Source organism: Coregonus lavaretus, assembly GCF_964263955.1.
Source record: "Coregonus lavaretus genome assembly, chromosome: 37".
In the NCBI taxonomy this organism is placed as follows: Eukaryota; Metazoa; Chordata; class Actinopteri; order Salmoniformes; family Salmonidae; genus Coregonus; species Coregonus lavaretus.
In genome coordinates this window covers 26,906,436-26,931,226 of record NC_140024.1, presented here as the reverse complement: position 1 = coordinate 26,931,226, position 24,791 = coordinate 26,906,436, and the positions used below count along the sequence as shown (strand labels likewise).

At 43.8% G+C, this 24,791-nt stretch overlaps 1 protein-coding gene across 1 annotated transcript in view; it reads left to right on the top strand.

Annotated features, from left to right (window-relative positions):
* Positions 1 to 5,324: 5,324 nt before the first annotated feature.
* plekho2 (pleckstrin homology domain containing, family O member 2) overlaps positions 5,325 to 24,791 on the top strand; it is a 30,791-nt gene continuing 11,324 nt past the window's right edge. The window contains exons 1-3 of the mRNA XM_084154564.1: positions 5,325 to 5,534; positions 21,414 to 21,605; positions 24,197 to 24,322. Of these exons, the coding sequence (XP_084010690.1) occupies positions 5,526 to 5,534; positions 21,414 to 21,605; positions 24,197 to 24,322 (327 nt within the window). The 5' untranslated portion in view covers positions 5,325 to 5,525. The remainder of the gene's footprint in view (positions 5,535 to 21,413; positions 21,606 to 24,196; positions 24,323 to 24,791) is intronic.

The window sequence follows — 24,791 nt, the reverse complement described above, 5'->3', positions numbered from 1 at the left end:
AATACCAAATACCCAAATCTCAGAATCATCTTTTAAAACCTTATAGTCCCAAGCTCTCATGATATAATTGTTCCAGCCACTAGGACACCATAACAGGAGACAACGGTGGGACATTTGCAAGAGAGACTGTGATTCAAACCCTACAAGAGACACATCTGTCTGTACATGACATGACATTTGGTTGATTATGGCTCCTGGGTGAGGTTTCCCCTAGGCACAGATCTAGGATCAGTTTCCCCTCCCCCATTCCTAACCTTAACCATTATTGGGGAAAACGGAGCCAAGATCAGCATCTAGTGGCAATTCACCCTACACTTTGGTCATGAAACAAACAGGAAATTGAGCAAGTAAATACAGAAACTAAATTCGGAAAAATGTTTTGAAGGAACTACAATGATATGTTTCCATATTACTTGTGTAGCTATTTGGATAGCTCCCACTGACTTTGAAGCAGACAGTAAAAACATTAATGTTGGGGAAATTGCCCAGGGTGTTTCTTCCAGACAGCTACTTGGCCTTGGGTTGCTGGGACACAGCACTATGGGTAGAGGTACACACAGATCTAGGACAATCTACAGTCTTCAGATCCTATCTTCATTAACTATTAGGGGGGATAACTCAAAACTGACCTAAGAGCAGTGTCTGATCCTACTTTTCCCTCAGTTTACTCCAGTCCAGACCAGACAGAGAGCTTCAGTTAAATCAACGCACTTACCAAAGACTACCTGAGGGTGGTGCTTCACTGCTGATGCAGGCACAAGGTGGGAAGACTCAAAGCAGTGTTTGAGTGTAGAACTGTGGAAAGGTTTTACAGGCAGCTGGGCCCATAGATCAAATCAAATCAAATTGTATTTGTCACATGCGCCGAATACAACAGGTGTAGACCTTACCGTGAAATGCTTACTTACAAGCCCTTAACCAACCATGCAGTTTAAGAAAATAGAGTTACGAAAATATTTACTAAATAAACTAAAGTAATTTTTAAAAAAGTAACACAATAAAATAACAATCATGAGGCTATATAAAGGGGGTACCGGTACCGAGTCAATGTGTGGGGGTACAGGTTAGTCAAGGTAATGTGTACATGTAGGTAGGGGTAAAGTGACTATGCATAGATAATAAACAGCGAGTAGCAGCAGTGGGTGGACATTTGATTAATTGATTAATTGTTCAGCAGTCTTATGGCTTGGGGGTAGAAGCTGTTAAGGAGCCTTTTCGACCTAGACTTGGCGCTCCGGTACCGCTTGCCATAAGGTAGCAGAGAGAACAGTCTATGACTTGGGTGACTGGTGTCTTTGACAATATTTTGGGCCTTCCTCTGACTGGTAAATAGGTCCTGACACCGCCTAGTATATAGGTCCTGACACCGCCTAGTATATAGGTCCTGACACCACCTAGTATATAGGTCCTGACACCACCTAGTATATAGGTCCTGACACCGCCTAGTATATAGGTCCTGACACTGCCTGGTATATAGGTCCTGACACCACCTAGTATATATGGGTCCTGGCACCACCTAGTATATAGGTCCTGACACCACCTAGTTTATAGGTCCTGACACCACCTAGTATATAGGTCCTGACACCACCTAGTATATAGGTCCTGACACCACCTGGTATATAGGTCCTGACACCGCCTGGTATATAGGTCCTGACACCGCCTGGTATATAGGTCCTGACACCACCTAGTATATAGGTCCTGACACCACCTAGTATATAGGTCCTGACACCACCTAATATATAGTTCCTGACACCACCTAGTATATATGGGTCCTGACACCGCCTGGTATTTAGGTCCTGACACCACCTAGTATATAGGTCCTGACACCACCTAGTATATAGGTCCTGACACCACCTAGTATATATAGTACCTGACACCACCTAGTATAAAGGTCCTGACACCGCCTAGTATATAGGTCCTGACACCACCTAGTATATAGGTCCTGACACCGCCTGGTATATAGGGTCTGACACCACCTAGTATATAGGTCATGACACCGCCTGGTATATAGGTCCCGACACCACCTAGTATATAGGTCCTGACACCGCCTAGTATATAGGTCCTGACACCGCCTAGTATATAGGTCCTGACACCGCCTAGTATATAGGTCCTGACACCACCTAGTATATAGGTCCTGACACCACCTAGTGTATATGGGTCCTGACACCGCCTGGTATATAGGTCCTGACACCACCTAGTATATAGGTCCTAACACCACCTAGTATATAGGTCCTGACACCACCTAGTATATAGGACCTGACACCGCCTAGTATATAGGTCCTGACACCGCCTGGTATATAGGTCCTGACACCACCTAGTATATATGGGTCCTGACACCACCTAGTATATAGGTCCTGACACCACCTATTATATAGGTCCTGACACCACATAGTATATAGGTTCCTGACACCACCTAGTATATAGGTCCTGACACCGCCTGGTATATAGGTCCTGACACCGCCTGGTATATAGGTCCTGACACCGCCTGGTATATAGGTCCTGACACCACCTAGTATATAGGTCCTGACACCACCTAGTATATAGGTCCTGACACCGCCTAGTGTATAGGTCCTGACACCGCCTAGTATATAGGTCCTGACACCGCCTAGTATATAGGTCCTGACACCGCCTAGTATATAGGTCCTGACACCACCTAGTATATAGGTCCTGCGCCTAGTATATAGGTCCTGACACCACCTAGTATATAGGTCCTGACACCGCCTAGTATATAGGTCCTGACACCACCTAGTATATAGGTCCTGACACCACCTAGTATATAGGTCCTGACACCACCTAGTATATAGGTCCTGACACCACCTAGTATATAGGTCCTGACACCACCTAGTATATAGGTCCTGACACCGCCTGGTATATAGGTCCTGACACCGCCTGGTATATAGGTCCTGACACCACCTAGTATATAGGTCCTGACACCACCTAGTATATAGGTCCTGACACCGCCTAGTATATATGTCCTGACACCGCCTAGTATATAGGTCCTGACACCGCCTGGTATATAGGTCCTGACACCACCTAGTATATAGGTCCTGACACCACCTAGTATATAGGTCCTGACACCGCCTAGTATATATGTCCTGACACCGCCTAGTATATAGGTCCTGACACCGCCTAGTATATAGGCCCTGACACCACCAAGTATATAGGACCTGACACCACCTAGTATATAGGACCTGACACCGCCTAGTATATAGGTCCTGACACCGCCTAGTATATAGGTCCTGACACCGCCTAGTATATAGGTCCTGACATCGCCTGGTATATAGGTCCTGACACCACCTAGTATATAGGTCCTGGATGGCAGATGAAGATAAAGATTACCTTTTTGTTTACACATTTCACTCTTCATGCAGCCTTCACTAAACAAGTCTTAAGACTTGTTTTGATTACGACTCTCACTGAGACCACTAAATATTGTGCATGTACGAAGAAACTACTTTCTGTGATGTATATTGGTTGTGGTTGTTGGTAAGACACTAGAGGTGGATGTGTAGTCTGTCCTGACAAAGTCCTGTGCATGAGTTGAAGAGTGGAAGAAGCTTCAACGTGGATGAAAAAAGGAAAAGAGAGAGACCCTGCTCAAGGATACTTTCATTAGAAGTAGGAATAGGCTAGGTGACCAACAAGGTCTTCTTCTTGGGTGCTCAGACTTTATTGAGCAAACATTGGACCACTAATGAGATAGCATGCCTTATGCATCATTCACCACTTCCTCTTCCTCTAAATAAGGTGACGTTCAATTAAATGTCAGTGTAGTTTAGTTTCTAATCTGCCTCACTGCATGTAACTGTAACACACACGTACACACACACACGTACACACACACGTATGCATGCATGCATATACACACACGCGCGCGCGCAGACACACATATGTATGTATGCATGCACGCACGCAAACACACTCACACACATATGCATGCGTGCACATACAGACCCACACACACATACACTCACATAATATGTATGACACACGCCCAGCTTCATCACATGAAATGCATTTATTTATTTTAAGATATAAGCATTGAGAAATTAATTATGCAAGAGAACGGTTAATTTAGAGTAAACTGCAGCCTAGCCCAGGGGAGCTCCGTTTTTTTTTATAGTTCAGTGTTGTGACAGACAGTAGATACCCTCTAACCAATAACAGCCACCACACGTATTGTCACGTTCGTTTAAAGACGGGTCAGACCAAGGCGCAGCGTGAAATGCGTACATGTTTATTTAAATGATAAACACACGAACAAAACAACAAACCAACGAACCGTGAAGTCCTAAGGCTGAACACTAAACAAGCCTCCACACAGAACAAGATCCCACAACTAACAAGTGCCAACAGGCTGCCTAAGTATGATCCCCAATCAGAGACAACAAGTGACAGCTGCCTCTGATTGGGAACCACACCGGCCAACATAGAACTACACATACTAGAATTTACACATAGATATACACAACATAGAAAACCACACCCTGACTCAACATATAAGAGTCCCCTGAGTCAGGGCGTGACACCTATCAGGAAGTAGGAAGAGACAAGCTTAGAGTTTATGATTAATCCACTGTTTATCCAATCCACAATGGTACAGCTCCAGGAGCTAAATCTAGGTTGAATGAAAATGTTAGCGTGACAGGGAACTTTAAAGGACAAAATGTCAAATCATTCATCAAACAACTTGTTATTGTATTAAATACAACCTGTTATTTTATTACAGAGTGATGACCACATCTGATTCACTATTCAGAAATGTTGACAAAATGGATGTTATATACTGTAGTTCCATGTTAATAACATTGTTGTTGTTTAAAAAAAAAAAAATATTACTATGCAATTGTTTTCATTAAGGACAAACACAGTGGGATAGTGGGTGTAGTAAGATATTCCTAAAAGTCCAAACAAATGAGGATGACAAGAAGGAAATAATTCCATGTGTTTTATTCCCACTGTATAGGAATGCTTTACACAATCTATTTTATTGGTCTTGCAGTGCTGTGTTTTTATCATGAGTTCAGGATGATGGTTTTATGGCGTCATTCATTGTGCCAAAGGACAAGCTTACTTCTCAAGGTTAGACAATAGGTTACTGTGTTGGTGACAGAGACAGTGTGAAGGGGCTCACTCACATTTGCACTGCGTAAACTCTTGAGAAAAAGCATAGGCTAGCCTACATCAATTTGTCACGGCCTTCACTGCGCCTAGGGAGCGACGGATTCACTTCAATTGACGTCCCCTTTCTATTGACGCGCTGAGGCATTCAGGGACTTACCGGAAACCAAACTTTTTTTCTTCAAACTTGTAGCTGAGTCGAAAGTGGTCGAAAGAGGAAAGAAAGAGACGAGACCGTTCAGCGTCAAAACTTGTACAGTTCCTTATTTTCTTCCAAAGCTTCGCGTCATGTTGTATATTAGTTGGTTGCTGTCTAAAAGAAGTGAAATACCGACTTTTTGTCAAGGATAAGGGCCGCCGTCGAGTGTTATTCCTCCACATATAACGGATCATCGTTTTTTATCATGGAAGACGTGAGTATTCAGTCTATTGCATTGGTCTGATGGGCGGCATTGGTGGAATCTCGGTAGGCTATGGTTGGTTTTAAATTAAATTAAGGCTACAGGTCTAATGAAAGTTTAACCTTAGTAAAGATTCTTACATTTTCTCAGTGCAGACATGGGTCAATCAAAACACTCACGGAGGAGTAGGAAAGTAGTCTAAAACTCATCATCATTCAAGGTCAGAAAAAAAAGAGTAAAATGTGCAATGTAGCCTAGATATAAAACAATCTTCAGTTTATTGGATGGACACTGCACACTACAACAAATATTTTCACTGAGTAACAAATAGCCTATTGAAGTATCGGCGCAGAAAATAATACTTTGTGTTTCATCAAACTGATATGCTATGCGCCAGTGCGCCAAAAGGCTCCAACGCATTGTACTTTTCACTGTTCAAACTCAGGTGCCAGAAGTTGTTAAAGCCACGCACCTGACAACCTGTTGCTTTCAGCGGTAGCTGCTACTCAGGCATTTACAGGGGTCTCTCTCGCCCCTCCGCTGCTTCTTCCGGGCTGGGTGCTGCCCCTGTAGCCATGGAGATGTTAGGGAGGAGGAGGAGGGGTTAATAACAGTATTTTTACATTGTAATAACTACATTGTAGCCTACATTGTAGCTATTTGGATACATTGTAGCCTACAGGGTTGGGTAGGTTACTTTCTTAAATGTAATCCGTTACAGTTACTAGTTACCTGTCCAAAATTGTAATCATTAAGGTAACTTTTGGATTAACCAAACTCAGTAACATAATTGGATTACTTTCTATTTCTTTTTGATTACTTTCCCCTTAAGAGGCATTGGAGGAAGACAACAATTATCCATCAAACGCATTTGGTGTGTCATCATAGTGGTCTCTGAATTTGAGGTCAGACTTGCTCAGGTGGAACAAACTTAAACTTGCGCCTTTTTTCAATGCTGATTTGAATGTCATTGAGAAAACAGAAAGATGTCATAATTTAATTTTGTTGCAAACATCCTTTCTGAATTTAAAAATAATCCAAGATGTAATCGTCTAGTTTTTCAAAAGTATCTGTAATCTGATTACAATCGTTTTGCTGGTAAAGTATCTGATTACAGTTACAGTTATTTTCAAATCAGATTACATGTAACCCAACCCTGAGCCTACATTATAACCTACTGTTTAGATAAACTGTAGCCTACCCCTCCAGTACAGTAACTGATCCAGTGTCAGCTCTTGGGTTACGCTCTTAATGAATATGTTGGGGTAGGCCTATGTGGTATGGAGAGCTGATCAGTTATCGAATGTGAACAAAGTCACCATGCCTACAACCATGGTCAGTAGGCCTACACCGCAGTGTTGTCTGGGGATGCAATGCAGCTTGGGTCAGACTGAAAGAACTACTGAGTCACCTAATAAGGAGGGCTCTCGTCCTATCCTGAATGAGTGTCCTTCAATTCAAGAGCAATTCCAAATAGGGTAGTTAGAATGGAAGAAGATGCACATGTACTGCTTTTAAAACTGAATCTGGATGCCAATTTTCCCTTCTTTTGTTTTACACATGAAATAATTGACTGAAGTTAAAAAGAGTAGGCCTAAACTGACAAGCATTGAGTTGTGTGTTTTGAAGCTGTCTTTATGGGATAAATAGGCCTGCAGTATGTGCAACAACTCATATAGCAGCTCAGAGTTGCAAGACGTAGATGACAGTGAAGCGAGTTTCAGGAAGCTGCTACTAGAAAGAGGAAGTCGAACAGAGCAGTAAAACAGTAAATCAATACCAATAGGCTACTTTGCAACTTTTTGCACACACACAACCTTTTACACACACAACTCTTTACACACAAAACACACACACAAACACACGCTGGTGCACACGCACACACACACACACACACACACATGCACACACACACGCGATGCAGTGAAAACTCTTGTCAGAGTAGCCTATAATCTCTATTAACCCAGAAGTAAAACCTTGCATAATTTGATCAGCTGCGTCATTAACTTCTGTGTTCATACGTGTTAGAAATTGAGAGTTCTGGCAGAAACAAAGTGTCCACCTCGCAACAAGAATCTCTCAACCAAAGCCCCCCCTCCCCTTCCGATCTGTGTGGGCACAGGCGCGAAGCACTCGAGGCGAAGCAGTTAAAGCACCGCCTTCACCCATTCCTGATACGTCCAAATAACCAGTGACAAAACCCTAAAAAACTTCACTAATGCTACTGTTACCTCACGCATCCCAGTCAGTCCTGGCAGATTCTCTCAGTTTACACGCAGAATCTGCCCACGGGAGATTAAGTAGTATAACCAGATATGGTGCTTTTTGGAGCACCTCTCAGCTATATAAACATTGATTTCAAACAACTGTATCACAATTGAGGTGGGACAATTGAGATCAAAAGAAAATGTTCTTAGTGACCTCAGAAGACCCCTTGCACACATAGGGTTAGCCTATCAGCACAATCCTGATACAATAGTGTAGTATTAGTGTAGTATTAGTGTAGTCCTACATTAATAACCAGAGTGCAGGGGTGAGCTATGAATCTAAGGACCACCATGCAGTCAGGGTTTATACTACAGGGGTGCCTAGAACTCCCATAACAAATCAGGGCACGTTCATAAACATTAAATATTAACACAGCACCCCCAGAAGTGTTAAAGGTACAACCTATAATTTGACCAGCCTGACCCTGCCACTTGGTTTGGTAAACTGAGGGATGAGGCTGGAGAAATGTAACCACTCTCATATTCAGATGGATCTATGAATGCCAAGACTAACAGTCCATGAGAATGACTTATAGTGTTAACCATATTTTCAAGCTATACATTGTTTGTTTACAAAGGTTTATTGTAAAGACCAAGGGCCAGTTTCATGGAAACTGACTTTTAGTCCTGGACTAGGCTTAGGCAATCAAGTCAGCATCACTATGTTTTCACATCCAGTATAACTGTATGAACAGCTGGACTAGCCACACTGAATGCCCTATATGTAGCTGTACTAATGTGATCTTAATTGGTAAATGAAAGACCCTATTAGGTAGGACTGGCGGATAGGGTTCAGCTGTGTGTCTGTGCAGTCTCTCTTGGTAGACGTTTCCCATAGCAGATCTAGGATCAGCTTACCCTACCCACACATTTCACCTTAATCATTAGGGTTAAAAACTCAAAACTGTCCTCAGATCAGTGTCCATGGGCGACTTCATTCTAGTCCTCTGAGTCACAGTGAGTGTGAGCAGTAGGTTGACAGGCCGTACCTCGTGGGCTGGGTTTATATACGGCGGTGTGGCTGGACAGCATCTGGCTGCTCAGTGAAGGCGACTGCCTGGCTAACTGCCTGTTATACACAGCCAGCTGTTTTAGCACTCTGCCCCCCCCCCCCCCCCCCTCACTTCAGTCTATCTTTCTATCTCTCACTCTGTCTGTGTTTCTCTACCCCTCACTTTATCTCTCTGTCTGCCCCCCCCTCTCACACACACTCAGACACACACACATAGACACACACACACTGCTGTTGCTGAATGTCCTGGAACGCATGAAACAGACGAAAACAATTAACCCTCTTTGACCACCGCTCAGCCCTGTGCTGTACAATAGCCCATTTCTGACCGTCATTCCCCGGCATTTGGGCTTGTGCTGCACAATGGTTGTGTGTGTGTCAGTGTGTGTGACTGAGTTCCCTCTGAAACTTTGATGGTGTTGTTGATAAGTGTGTGTGTGTGTGTGTGTGTGCAAGAGGGTATTGCTTTGGGACTTCCTCTTGTTTGTTAGCATTTTTGAGAGCTCTACATCTCTCCTATTCCCCACTCTCTCACCTCTCCCACTTCCCCTATTCCCCACTCTCTCACCTCTCCCACTTCCCCTATTCCCCACTCTCTCACCTCTCCCACTTCCCCTCTCCCCCACTCTCTCACCTCTCCCACTTCCCCTCTCCCCCGCTCTCTCACCTCTCCCACTTCCCCTCTCCCCCGCTCTCTCACCTCTCCCACTTCCCCTATTCCCCACTCTCTCACCTCTCCCACTTCCCCTATTCCCCACTCTCTCACCTCTCCCCCGCTCTCTCACCTCTCTCACTTCCCCTATTCCCCACTCTCTCACCTCTCCCACTTCCCCTATTCCCCACTCTCTCACCTCTCCCCCGCTCTCTCACCTCTCCCACTTCCCCTCTCCCCCGCTCTCTCACCTCCCCCACTTCCCCTATTCCCCGCTCTCTCAAAGGAAACTAAGGTGTCTTCTCTCCTCTATCTCCCCTTCCCTGATAGCTAGCTAAGTCAACCAGTGGAAAGCGGAGACCTTGTTAACTCAGATGATGTTGATTAGGGCGTGTGGTGAGTTCAAGCCGGGCAGGTCAGCATGGAACTCAATTCATCCCAGATGGAGCCTTCTCCTCCCTATTTAAGACTTGATAAGGAACACATGTTGGCTAAGGTGTGTCTTTTTTAAGGCCTTGAAATGAGGCCTCGTCGGCCCATTTGGGATGGTTATTGAGAGAGTTGTAAAGTGAATCCGATATTGCGAAGGCGTAAGAAAAGTGAGCTTTTTGGTTTGGTTTGGTCTTGGTTTTTGGGTTAGGTTTTCTCATGCGAAATGCGAATTTGGAGGACACAATAACAAAGCTTGGCCCAATACAGTTTTATATTAATTGTGCATTTGCTTGTCTTATTTGAAACATCCTCAGAAAGGCACAAACTTGTGTGAACATCAACTTCATAATGCTACACTTGTCATTACATGCTAGCATACAACAGTCATTATCAGATGTAATTTTGGGATGTCCACTGATTAACCAAGCATCTCTTGCTGTGGGTGTCAAGATGTGGTAAAGCTGAAAGCTATAGTGCAAAACAGACCCTCTTCCTGTTCTAGTCCATATTTGGAGCTGTTACACATACTAGCATGTTCAGCTTGGCTAACTAGCTTATACTGCTAAAGTTGCTTGCAACAATGGCCGACACAGAGCTCTGTCAGCCTCCAACCAGTAAGCTCAGTTGGGAAAATTAGCCGACATGGTTAATGTTGCCACATGCTACTATGTTGTATGAAGAGAGTCCATTCAACTGTTGCACCTAACAGCATTCTCTCACTTTAGCTAACTATGCTAGCTAATGTTAAGCTGCACAATGGAAGACACAGAGAGTCAAGCCAACTGTGCTCTAATGCAAAAACATATCTTCTGTAAAGGTGCTATCTAGAACCTAAAAGGGTTCTTCGACTTTCCCCAGAGGAGAACCCTTTGAAGAACCCTTTTTGGTTCCAGGTGTCACGATCGCTTAAGGAGGGAGACCAAGGCGCAGCGTTGAAAGTGAACATATTCTTTTATTATACTGATCACACGATCAAAAACAATAAACGAAAACGTGACGTCTACGGTTTAACACGAACCGAAATGAACAAGAAACCACAAACACAACGTGAAAGACAGATAGTTAAATATGGCTCCCAATCAGAGACAACGAGCCAACAGCTGACACTCGTTACCTCTGATTGGGAGTCACTCAAACAAAGAAATACAATAACCTAGACCCACAACAAAACATAGAAACTAACACCCTGGCTCAACATACGAGAGTCCCCCGAGCCAGGGCGTGACAGTACCCCCCCCTAAAGGCGCGGACTCCGACTGCGCCAACGAAACACAACAGGGGAGGGACCGGGTGGGCACTCCGCCTAGGCGGCGGATCCGGCTCCAGTGGAACAGGCACGTGCCGTGCCGGACCGACGACGCACACCACTGGCTTGGTGTGGGGAACAGGCACGGGCCGTGCTGCACTGACGACGCACACCACTGGCTTGGTGTGGGGAGCAGGAGCGGGCCGGACAGGGCTGACGAAACGCCCCACAGACTTGGTGCTGGGAGCAGGAATGGGCCGGACCGGGCTGGCGACGAGCACCACAGACCTGGTGCGGAGAGCAGGAACGGGCAGAGCCGGGCTGACGAGACGCACCACAGACTTGATGCGGGGAGCAGGAATGGGCCGGACTGGGCTGGCGACGCGCACCACAGACCTGGTGCGGGGAGCAGGAACGGGCAGAGCCGGGCTGACGAGACGCACCACAGACTTGATGCGGGGAGCCGGAACGGGCAGAGCCGGGCTGACGAGACGCACCACAGACTTGATGCGGGACGCATGGATGGGCCGGACTGGGCTGGCGACGCGCACCGCAGGTTCGGTGCGGGGAGCAGGAATAGACCGGACCGTACTGGGGACACACGCCAGTACCTCTCGCCGTGCCTCCACACCTTCCATCCACTCTTCTACCAGTGGCCCCCGTAACCCGGCGGCCTTCTCCGGCAACCCACTGGACCGCTCTATCGCGGCCTCCTGCTGGTCCGACGTCGTGAGCCCCCCCCTAAAAAATTTCGGGGCGTCTCTCCTACCCGTGGCCCAGGTCTCCATGTCCCTCGCCAGCCTCTCGCCCTTCTGCCATAATGTCAAGCCCTTCTCTTCCTCACTCGGCTTGACCCAGTCCAGGAGGCGAAGGAGATCTGTGAGGGATCTCCCTGGCGATGGCTCCTGGACACGCTGCTTGGTCCCATCTTGGTGGTTTCTTCTGTCACGATCGCTTAAGGAGGGAGACCAAGGCGCAGCGTTGAAAGTGAACATATTCTTTTATTATACTGATCACACGATCAAAAACAATAAACGAAAAACGTGACGTCTACGGTTTAACACGAACCGAAATGAACAAGAAACCACAAACACAACGTGAAAGACAGATAGTTAAATATGGCTCCCAATCAGAGACAACGAGCCAACAGCTGACACTCGTTACCTCTGATTGGGAGTCACTCAAACAAAGAAATACAATAACCTAGACCCACAACAAAACATAGAAACTAACACCCTGGCTCAACATACGAGAGTCCCCCGAGCCAGGGCGTGACACCAGGTAGAACCCTTTTGAGTTCCATATAGAACCCTTTACACAGAGGGTTCTACATGGAACCCAAAAGAGTTCTACCTGGAACCAAAAAGGCTTCTACCTGGAACCAGAAAGGCTACTACCTGGAACCAAAAAGGCTTCTCCTATGGGGACAGCCGAAGAACCCTTTTGGAACCATTTTTTCTAAGAGTGTAGATGTATCCAGCACCACACCCAGCATTATTGGCAGGGTTAAGCTGTACTGTCAGGCATTGTACAGTACACTGTGATGTGTTCCACTTTCCCCTGGCCTGGTCTTCATTGTGTGGGTGCGTGTGTTAGTGTGTGTGTGTGTGTGTGTGTGTGTCAGAGAGACAAAGGCCAATCAGTGCTTTCCTCTTTCACTTAGAGAAACAGAGGCATGCCATGTCCCCTCGCTCTCATGTCTTTCTGCCGAGGGGGTATTTTCTGGACAGGGCACTGTGGAAGACCATTGAAATCCTTTTATCTGTCTCTCTCTCTCTTTCTCGCTTTCCTTTTCTTTCTCTCTCTCTCTCTCTCTACTTCTCTGTATTTCCCTCCCTCTTTCTCTCCTAGTCTCTTGCTTTCTCTCTCTTCCTCTTTTGTTTCCTCTAACACCTCTAACCTTCTCCCGTCATCTCTTTCTAACTGGTTTTCCCTCTCTGTTTCACTCCCCCTCTCTCTCTAGGCCTTTCCTCTCCTCACAGCTGCATCTCTCCTCTGTGTACAAAGCGGAGCCACTCTTCCCAGTGCTGTCGCAGTGAAAGTGGAAAAACAGCTAGATGACCCTTTAAAAAGACATCCTGTGGAATTTCCTCCAATAGATTCGGAGAGCATGGGAATTTTAGACAGGCACCTGCAGTTGTTCGTGTTTTATTCTGTAATAAAAGAGGACCAGTCAATTTGCTGCACAGTGTCTCCTAAAGGAGTTTGAGGTAGATAGTGCTGTGAGCTTTAGTTTTACATTGTTGTTTCTTCATTGGTTAATATTACACACGCCATCCACAGGTCTAGACTAATTTTCAGTGTTGGAATATTCATGCTATGTTTCGTAGTAACTATGTAGCATAGAAAGGCATTGTGCTGCAGCTAATCTACAGTAATTCTCTGGCACTGTAGCCACCTTTCTCAGGTCTCAATACCCTGGCCTGGACCGTTATCTCCGCTTATAACAGCTCTATTTCAAATCAAATCAAATCAAATTTTATTGGCCACATGCGCCGAATACAACAGGTGCAGACATTACAGTGAAATGCTTACTTACAGCCCTTAACCAACAGTGCATTTATTTTTAATAAAAAAGTAAAATAAAACAACAACAAAAAAGTGTTGAGAAAAAAAAGTAAAATAAAATAACAGTAGGGAGGCTATATACAGGGGGGTACCGGTGCAGAGTCAATGTGCGGGGGCACCGGCTAGTTGAGGTAGTTGAAGTAATATGTACATGTGGGTAGAGTTAAAGTGACTATGCATAAATAATTAACAGAGTAGCAGCAGCGTAAAAAGATGGGGTGGGGGGGCAGTGCAAATAGTCTGGGTAGCCATGATTAGCTGTTCAGGAGTCTTATGGCTTGGGGGTAGAAGCTGTTGAGAAGTCTTTTGGACCTAGACTTGGCACTCCGGTACCGCTTGCCGTGCGGTAGCAGAGAGAACAGTCTATGACTAGGGTGGCTGGAGTCTTTGACAATTTTGAGGGCCTTCCTCTGACACCGCCTGGTATAGAGGTCCTGGATGGCAGGAAGCTTGGCCCCAGTGATGTACTGGGCCGTACGCACTACCCTCTGTAGTGCCTTGCGGTCGGAGGCCAAGCAGTTGCCATACCAGGCGGTGATGCAACCAGTCAGGATGCTCTCGATGGTGCAGCTGTAGAATTTTTTGAGGATCTGAGGACCCATGCCGAATCTTTTCAGTCTCCTGAGGGGGAATAGGCTTTGTCGTGCCCTCTTCACGACTGTCTTGGTGTGTTTGGACCATGATAGTTCGTTGGTGATGTGGACACCAAGGAACTTGAAGCTCTCAACCTGTTCCACTACAGCCCCGTCGATGAGAATGGGGGCGTGCTCAGTCCTCTTTTTTTTTCCTGTAGTCCACAATCATCTCCTTTGTCTTGGTCACGTTGAGGGAGAGGTTGTTATCCTGGCACCACACGGCCAGGTCTCTGACCTCCTCCCTATAGGCTGTCTCATCGTTGTCGGTGATCAGGCCTACCACTGTTGTGTCGTTGGCAAACTTAATGATGGTGTTGGAGTCGTGCCTGGCCATGCAGTCATGGGTGAACAGGGAGTACAGGAGGGGACTGAGCACACACCCCTGAGGGGCCCCCGTGTTGAGGATCAGTGTGGCAGATGTGTTGTTACCTACCCTTACCACCTGGGGGCGGCCCGTCAGGAAGTCCAGGATCCAGTTGCAGAGGGAGGTGTTTAGTCCCAGGATCCTTAGCTTAGTGATGAGTTTTGAGGGCACTATGGTGTTGAATGCTGAGCTGTAGTCAATGAATAGCATTCTCACGTAGGTGTTCCTCTTGTCCAGGTGGGAAAGGGCAGTGTGGAGTGCAATAGAGATTGCATCATCTGTGGATCTGTTGGGGCGGTATGCAAATTGGAGTGGGTCTAGGGTTTCTGGGATAATGGTGTTGATGTGAGCCATGACCAGCCTTTCAAAGCACTTCATGGCTACAGACGTCAGTGCTACGGGTCGGTAGTCATTTAGGCAGGTAATCTTAGTGTCCTTGGGCACGGGGACTATGGTGGTCTGCTTGAAACATGTTGGTATTACAGACTCAGTCAGGGACATGTTGAAAATGTCAGTGAAGACACTTGCCAGTTGGTCAGCACATGCTCGGAGTACACGTCCTGGTAATCCGTCTGGCCCTGCGGCCTTGTGAATGTTGACCTGCTTAAAAGTCTTACTCACATCGGCTACGGATAGCGTGATCACATCCGGAACAGCTGGTGCTCTCATGCATGCTTCAGTGTTGCTTGCCTCGAAGCGAGCATAGAAGTGGTTTAGCTCGTCTGGTAGGCTTGTGTCACTGGGAAGCTCGTGGCTGTGCTTCCCTTTGTAGTCTGTAATAGTTTTCAAGCCCTGCCACATCCGACGAGCGTCAGAGCCAGTGTAATACGATTCAATCTTAGTCCTGTATTGACTCTTTGCCTGTTTGATGGTTCGTCGGAGGGCATAGCGCAGGGGTGTCAAACTCATTTTAGCTCAGGGGCCACATGGAGGAAAATCTATTCCCAAGTGGGCCGGACCGGAAAAATCATGGTATATATAACTTAAAAACAACAACTTCAGATTGTTTTCTTTGTTTTAATACGATCAACATACAACATAAAGCTGGAGCCTGAGGACAGTGTGTCCAAAATAGTACAAGCACAACATCACTATTAATCATAAAACACGTCAAGTTTATTTGAAAATTTTAAAGAAAAAGAACACACAAACACACAATGCCTCAGTGATTAACAGAACTGTTTCACAGATCACAGAACTATATCAGGGTGTCATTTCTCAGGCAGAAATGTAGATAAAAATAATGAAATCCTGTTCCCCAAACAAGTGCAAGAACCACAGAGTCAAGAATAGGTTATATATACAAATAAAATAAAATCAATTAAAAACAATAGCACATCAACATAAAAACATATAAACATAAAGCTGGAGCCTGAGGACAGTGTCCAAAAGCACAACATCACTATTAATCATAAAACACCGCAAGTTATTTGAAAGTTCTGAGGACAAAGAACACACAAACACACAATGCCTCAGTAATTAACAGAACTGTTTCACAGATCACAGAACTATATCAGGGTGTCATTTCTCAGGCAGAAATGTAGATAAAAATAATGAAATCCTGTTCCCCAAACAAGTGCAAGAACCACAGAGTCAAGAATAGGTTAAATATACAAATAAAATAAAATCAATTAAAAACAATAGCACATCAACATAAAAACATATAAACATAAATCTGAAAGCGTTGCTCAAACTCCCGTAACAGTCCCGTTATTTTATCTTTGAACCGCTTCATGTCTGCCACATGTTGGGTCGCGCACAAATTTTTCAGACAGGGGAAGTGAGCTGCATCACCACCGGCAAGTTGCGTCTCCCACAATGACAGCTTCAACTTGAAAGAACGTATGCTGTCATAATACTGCGTGACAACTTTGTTGCGCCCTTGCAGCTGTTTGTTCAAGTTATTCAGGTGCTCTGTAACATCCACCATAAATGCAAGGTCCTGCATCCATTCTGCGGAATGAAATTCTAACACTGGTTTGCCCTTTTCTTCCATGAACTGTTCAATTTCTTCTCGTAAATCAAAGAAACGCCTCAGCACAGCACCTCGGCTTAACCATCTTACCTCAGTGTGGTATGGCAGGCCATAGATGTGGTCTTTCTCTCTGAGAAGGCTGCCAAACTGACGGTGATTCAGGCTTCTGGATCGGATGAAATTAACAGTTTGGATGACCACCTTCATGACGTTATCCATCTTTAATGACTTGCAACACAAAGCCTCCTGGTGCAAAATACAGTGAAAAGTCAAAAAATCACGTCCTCCATTTGCAGATTGCACTTTCTCTCTGAACTTTGTCACAACGCCTGCTTTTTTCCCGATCATTGAGGCTGCACCATCTGTACCCAGGCTGACAGCGCGGGACCAGTCCACTCCGACCCTGTACAGCGCGCTGACGAGTGCGGTAAAAATATCAGCTGCTGTCATTGTATCTGTCATCGGCACCAACTCCACAAACTCCTCGGTGACGGTCAATGTGTCATCAACTCCGCGGATGAAAATGGCCAGTTGTGCAACATCTGTAATGTCCGTGCTTTCATCAATTGCAACCGAAAACGCAATAAATGACTTTACTTTTTGCTTCAACTGGCTGTCCAAATCTGCAACTGTGTTTCTTGTCAGGCTGATATTTGCAAAAGCCTGCCGCTTTTCAGGGCACACAATCTCCGCTGCCTTCATCATGCATGTTTTTACAAATTCACCCTCACTAAATGGTTTTGAAGCCACTGCGATTTCATTAGCAATGAGGTAGCTAGCTTTCACTGCAGCGTCACTGATGTCTCGGCTGTGAGTAAACACAGACTGCTGTTTCTTCAGACCCGCCAACAGTTCATTCACCTTCTCTCATCTCCGCTGTCCTTGAAAGTTGTCATATTTGTCGGCATGAAGACTCACATAGTGGCGACGAAGGTTATATTCTTTCAGCACTGCAACATGCTCTGAACACACCAAACATACAGCTTTCCCATTCAATTCCATGAATAAATAGGATGACCATTTTTCTTGGAACACTCTGCACTCTGCGTCCACTTTTCTCTTTTTTGACAGAGACATATTGGGGCAATGAGGGTGCCAAAGCACATAATGTTAAAAGTAGAAGCCGTAATAAATATCGCGGGCAAAACAAAGTAGCTCATTGGCTGCACGTGCTTGACCTACTTGCTCTGCCCCGGTATAAACAGTTTGCTTGCTTAACACAATTGCTATTGCGCCATCCAGTGGACGCAATTGGAACAGCAGTTTATTTTATTGAAAAATTGCAGCGCATTTTTATACTTTACAAAATTATTATTATTATTATTATTATTATAATAATTTTTTTAATCATCTCGCGGGCCGGATTAAACCTGTTTGCGGGCCTGATCCGACCCGCGGGCCGGACGTTTGACACCCCTGGCATAGCGGGATTTCTTATAAGTGTCCGGGTTAGAGTTCCGCTCCTTGAAAGCGGCAGCTCTACCCTTTAGCTCAGTGCGGATGTTTCCTGTAATCCATGGCTTCTGGTTGGGGTATGTACGTACGGTCATGGTGGGGACGACATCATCGATGCACTGATTGATGAAGCCAGTGACTGATGTGGTGTACTCCTCAATGCTATCTGAAGAATCCGGAACATGTTCCAGTCTGTGCTAGCAAAACAGTCCTGTAGCTTAGCATCTGCGTCATCTTTAACAACAGGGTGGTGTTCATTAGGCACCAAATGGAAGAAAACAGAGTAAAACAGGGATGGACTACCTGGACTAACTGGCTCTTTTTTGTTTTCCGTTGCAAAACATTTAAAAACATTTTTGTTGTGTGCCCTTATGAACACAACCCTGGTAATCTGCTTCAGATCTGTCCAGGGTCCGGTTTCCCGATAGTGATGGAATTTAGGCTTACGAGTGTTTTAACGATGCATCTTTCCTACAACGGCCGAAGATGTAACATATGTTTCCCAAAGCACCAAGCAGAGAGAACATTCGCTAAGTGCGTCATTAAGGCATTTGTCGATACTGATGCACCGTTTACATCATGACGTATTTCATTACGCCGTACGTGATCTTCATGCAAGCTTGTTCCGCTACTGGACGGAGAGCATAGGGCTTCACAACCAATGCAAGACAAGATGGAGGAGTGCCTAGGCTCTCGTCAGAGATCACATTTATTTTGGGAGATTGCAAAATATGACCTTTTCATTCAAGAGGAGAAACATATTGTTTCAGTTGATAATAAAACATGTTTAGTTTAGTTACTTTTTCCTCAACTTGTTTCTATAACTTTCTAGCAAGTCAAGCTATCTTACAGAGCAGCTAGCTAGCTAAAAGCTAGGCTATACTGTAGCTACGGACCTCCATCTAAAAATTATAATTGAATAAACTAAAACAATCTTCTTCTATGGTTTGAACTTCCTGTTCTTCGACGGACTCTGGACGGAAAATTTCAAAGTATGCGGCGTCCGTCTCGCAAAGGAGCCTTCAACCGCAAAGGGGCGTTGCGATTCCACTCCGTTGTGGACGGTCCCCATTCAAATAAATGACATCCGGCGCAACGTAACAGAGTGCTTATGGTTAATGTGAATGAGGCATGATAGGATCAAAAGAAAGTCAACGCTGCTCAAGGATCAGCTTTCTCCATTAAAATGTTACCTTAACATTATAATTATTCCACAATACTACCGACGGATCCGCTCCTAGAAAGATATTATCACCTATTGCTGCAACTAGTAGGCGGCTTATTGCTTAACCAATAATAATGCACTAAATCAAGATTTGGCACATCATTGCACACATTAGGCAACACATCCTGAAATATATTGAGACACATTACAGACCGTAGCATAGCAAAACTCGATTGATTGATCATGAAATGTATTTCAATATGATTTAAATAGGCCTATGACCTACAGTAGGCTATTTATATTTTAATGCAGTCATCTCGGTTTTCATTTTTATACTGTACGTTGTTTGTTTGTATCAATTGCAAAGACATTGGCAACTTTGTATTTGTAGTCAACTTTGTTCTGAAGTTATCAGCAGTCATAGAGAGGCGGATAAACCATGTGATTCTATGTTTAGCGGAGGTCTTCTTTGTATTAAGTGACGCGGTAGGGCAAAAAAACATCTAACGACGCACTTAGCGGTTCTACGAGTGGTCTGAGGCAGGCGTTAGATTACGAGCGTTTTTTTCAAGTGCAATGTTAATATAGATGGTTTTGGGATCAGCTCGGAGATTTAACAATTCTCCTACGAAGGTTCTAACGATTAACTTAGCCTTAAGATGCTTTTGGGAAGCCGGTTCCTGGGAAGTCTTTTCAGAATAACACAACTCAAAGAACCCCTTGTGATTTGATCATTTCACTTTTGTATTTCATTTCGTCATTTGAAATGTTTTGAGATGTAAATAAATCATATTTTATCATGGGCATGTTTTTCTTTCAGCTTCTTGGTACAAGTTCTACTTTTACAATACTTTATACATACTTTTTGCATGTTGATTGTTATGGTGCTGTTTTTTAAATTTGAGTGTATCTTTACCCAAATGAAGTAATGTAATTTGATGTAATACACTTGCCCCACTCAATGTAGACAGAAAGACACAAGATGACCTCCTTACTTGACCAGAGTGTACAGAATATGAACTGACACTAAGCTGAAATGTGATACTAAGAAAATACACCCATATGAGAGTGAACCGACCTAAAAATAAGTATTTTTTCTGAGAGGTGAGAAACAGAGCAGCAGTTGAGGAAGATGCGGCGGGAGTGTAAAAATTAAATGAACTGTTACAAAATTAGAGTTGTCGGTGTTAACTCAGCTGCACAAGCCTCAAGTGTCATTGTGCAGCACTATAATATCAGTTCGCCTACAGCCTTGCAGTACCCTTGGGCTTACTGAGTTTCACAGCTCTCTGCAGTGCCACAGTGGAGCCTATTGAGAAGTCAGGTTTCAGGTGTTAACAATACGCACACAAAGTCACTTCGCATTGAGCCAGACACAGCACAAGAAATGTAGCAAGACTATATAGCACAAGTATGAAGAGAAACATGCTACATGTAGCGGGTGATTTGGACGGAGTCAGGCGCAGGAGGGTAAATCACAGAATAAATGGTTTATTCGGCAAATACAGCGGTACGCAGCAATGCGTAAAACACTACAGTGAGGTATAACGGCGCACTGGAGAAAACAAAGCACACGGGTGAATATCCCTGCGATAAAAATATAGAACGCTCCACCGAGCTATCGTCACCTCCACAATAAACAATCACACACAAAGACATGGAGGGCAGAGGGAATACTTATACAGGTACTGATGAGCGGATATGAACCAGGTGTGTGTAATAAACAAGACAAAACAAATGGAATGATGAGATGAGGAGCGGCAGTGGCTAGAAGGCCGGTGACGACGAGCGCCGAACCCTCCCCGAACAAGGAGAGGAGGCAGCTTCGGAGGAAGTTGTGACACTATAAAACTTACTAGACACATTTTAGGTTTAATTAGGCCACGTTCCAATCCTTATGACTAGCTCTCCCTCCTTGTCCCCTTTCCTAAACAATCACTGATATTATGAACAGACAATACCAGCAGCATACTATACAGGAAATAGTATAACCGTAGCCTACATAATGGAAACACACTTTGCCCTGTAAGGGATGATGAAGGGAAAGAGGAAAGAGTATTGGGACGTAGCCTCGAGTGTAAGTTTGCGACGCTGATTTCCTTCCGCTGTTGTCCTCCCAGGAAGTGAAAGAGGACCCCACCGGGCCCAACGAGGACCCCACCAGACCCAACGAGGACCCCACCAGTTCCAAAGAGACCATGTCCACATGGAAGGCCGGTTGGGTGAAAAAGGACTCGGGCAGGTTCCTGGCCAGCTATAAGGACCGCTACATCCAGGTGAAGAGGACAGAGCTTGTGGTGTACGAGAATGAGGTACGGTACATTTCAATAAACTATTAAAGGCCTAGTGCAGTCAGAAACGTGATTTTCCTATGTTTAAGATATATTTCCACACTATGAGGTTGGAATAATACTGTGAAATTGGGATAATGCCTGAAAAGAGCTGTTTGAAAAGACTGCCTGAAATGTCAGCCTGTTTAGGTGGGATGGAGTTTTGGCCTGCCTGGTGACATCACCAGGTGGTAAATTAGTTAATGAGACCAATAAGAAAGAGAGTTCCAAACCTCTCTGCCAATAACAGCACATTTCCTGTTTCCCCCTCCTCACTCAGACCACTCACAGACAGTCCTAGCAAAATTATTGAACGGCAATTAGAAAAACAGTATTGGAATTGGATTTTCAGTTAACTTGCTAACTTGACTGAATTGAAATATAATTGACCCTAACCCTGCAGGACACTACTTGTATTTATGATAAAACTCAGTGAAAATGACACTTTAGAACAAGAATATTAAACAGAAAGTTCAATTTGCTGAAATGAATGTTGTGATGTTACTACATTCATTATCATATTTACATTTACATTTACGTCATTTAGCAGACGCTCTTATCCAGAGCGACTTACAGTTAGTGCATACATTACTTTTTTCATACCCCCCGTGGGAATCGAACCCACAACCCTGGCGTTGCAAACGCCATGCTCTACGAACTGAGCTACATCCCCTGCCGGCCATTCCCTCCCCTACCCTGGACGACGCTGGGCCAATTGTGCGCCGCCCCATGGGTCTCCCGGTCGCGGCCGGCTACGACATGTCTGTCAGATGATATACTGTATCAATGCATTTTATTGCATGTCTGTCAGATGATATACTGTATCAATGCATTTTATTGCATGTCTGTCAGATGATATACTGTATCAATGCATTTTATTGCATGTCTGTCAGATGATATACTGTATCAATGCATTTTATTGCATGTCTGTCAGATGATATACTGTATCAATGCATTTTATTGCATGTCTGTCAGATAATATACTGTATCAATGCATTTTATTGCATGTCTGTCAGATAATATACTGTATCAATACATTTTATTGCATGTCTGTCAGATGATATACTGTATCAATGCATTTTATTGCATGTCTGTCAGATGATATACTGTATCAATGCATTTTATTGCATGTCTGTCAGATGATATACTGTATCAATGCATTTTATTGCATGTCTGTCAGATGATATACTGTATCAATGCATTTTATTGCATGTCTGTCAGATGATATACTGTATCAATGCATTTTATTGCATGTCTGTCAGATAATATACTGTATCAATGCATTTTATTGCATGTCTGTTAGATAATATACTGTATCAATGCATTTTATTGCATGTCTGTCAGATGATATACTGTATCAATGCATTTTATTGCATGTCTGTTAGATAATATACTGTATCAATGCATTTTATTGCATGTCTGTCAGATAATATACTGTATCAATACATTTTATTGCATGTCTGTCAGATAATATACTGTATCAATGCATTTTATTGCATGTCTGTCAGATAATATACTGTATCAATGCATTTTATTGCATGTCTGTCAGATAATATACTGTATCAATGCATTTTATTGCATGTCTGTCAGATAATATACTGTATCAATGCATTTTATTGCATGTCTGTTAGATAATATACTGTATCAATGCATTTTATTGCATGTCTGTCAGATAATATACTGTATCAATGCATTTTATTGCATGTCTGTTAGATAATATACTGTATCAATGCATTTTATTGCATGTCTGTCAGATAATATACTGTATCAATGCATTTTATTGCATGTCTGTCAGATAATATACTGTATCAATGCATTTTATTGCATGTCTGTCAGATAATATACTGTATCAATGCATTTTATTGCATGTCTGTCAGATAATATACTGTATCAATGCATTTTATTGCATGTCTGTCAGATAATATACTGTATCAATGCATTTTATTGCATGTCTGTCAGATAATATACTGTATCAATACATTTTATTGCATGTCTGTCAGATAATATACTGTATCAATGCATTTTATTGCATGTCTGTCAGATAATATACTGTATCAATGCATTTTATTGCATGTCTGTCAGATAATATACTGTATCAATACATTTTATTGCATGTCTGTTAGATAATATACTGTATCAATGCATTTTATTGCATGTCTGTCAGATAATATACTGTATCAATACATTTTATTGCATGTCTGTCAGATGATGTACTGTATCAATGCATTTTATTGCATGTCTGTCAGATGATATACTGTATCAATGCATTTTATTGCATGTCTGTCAGATGATGTACTGTATCAATGCATTTTATTGCATGTCTGTCAGATGATATACTGTATCAATGCATTTTATTGCATGTCTGTCAGATGATATACTGTTTTCTCTCACTTTTAATAACTATTTTCATAAACACTCAGTAGTCCTTCAATTTCCACCCGGCGGCTTTATAAACATTAAACACACACACACACACACACACACACACACACATGCTTCTGGAATAGAACGTCAGTTAATTAAAGGTGCAATTTGCCCTTTAACGTAAACAACATTCTGCCTCTTTGGTGCAGGACCTTGCGACCTGCTTGGAGAGAGTGGACCTGGAAAACTACGATAAGTGCCACGAGTTGAGGAGCGCCTTCACAAAGAAGAAGAATAGACTGGTGTTGATACGAGCGGCCAAATCAGGGAATAAGGTGAGCATAAATGTAACAACCTTGTAAGCGAGCAGAGAGACGCATGTCTCTGAATCTCTGAATCAAAAGGTCTGTCTGTTTGCTGACAGGCTTGGGTTCAAATAGTATTTGTTTTCTTTCAAAAACTTTAAGAGTTTGATCGAAAGCAAACCTGGAATGCCAGATGAGCGGGGTTTGCACTTTTGGGAATGTTCCATTGTTTCCATTGTTCCAGGAAAGCTCAATCAAGCACAGCTAAAACCCAGGTCTACTTCCAGAGGATAACTTAGGTCAGAAGCATTACTGTAAATGAAACTGCCATATGTAATGTCGGCCTATGTGAAGGGAAAACCATAGAATGAGAAATTGATAGAACGGACAAAGCTCCTCATACATGTGCAATGCATCAATTATTCAAACATTCCAAATGTTAATTTGAATGGAAATGTCTGTTCTACTAACTCACATTCTATGGGTGAAATGCAGAAGA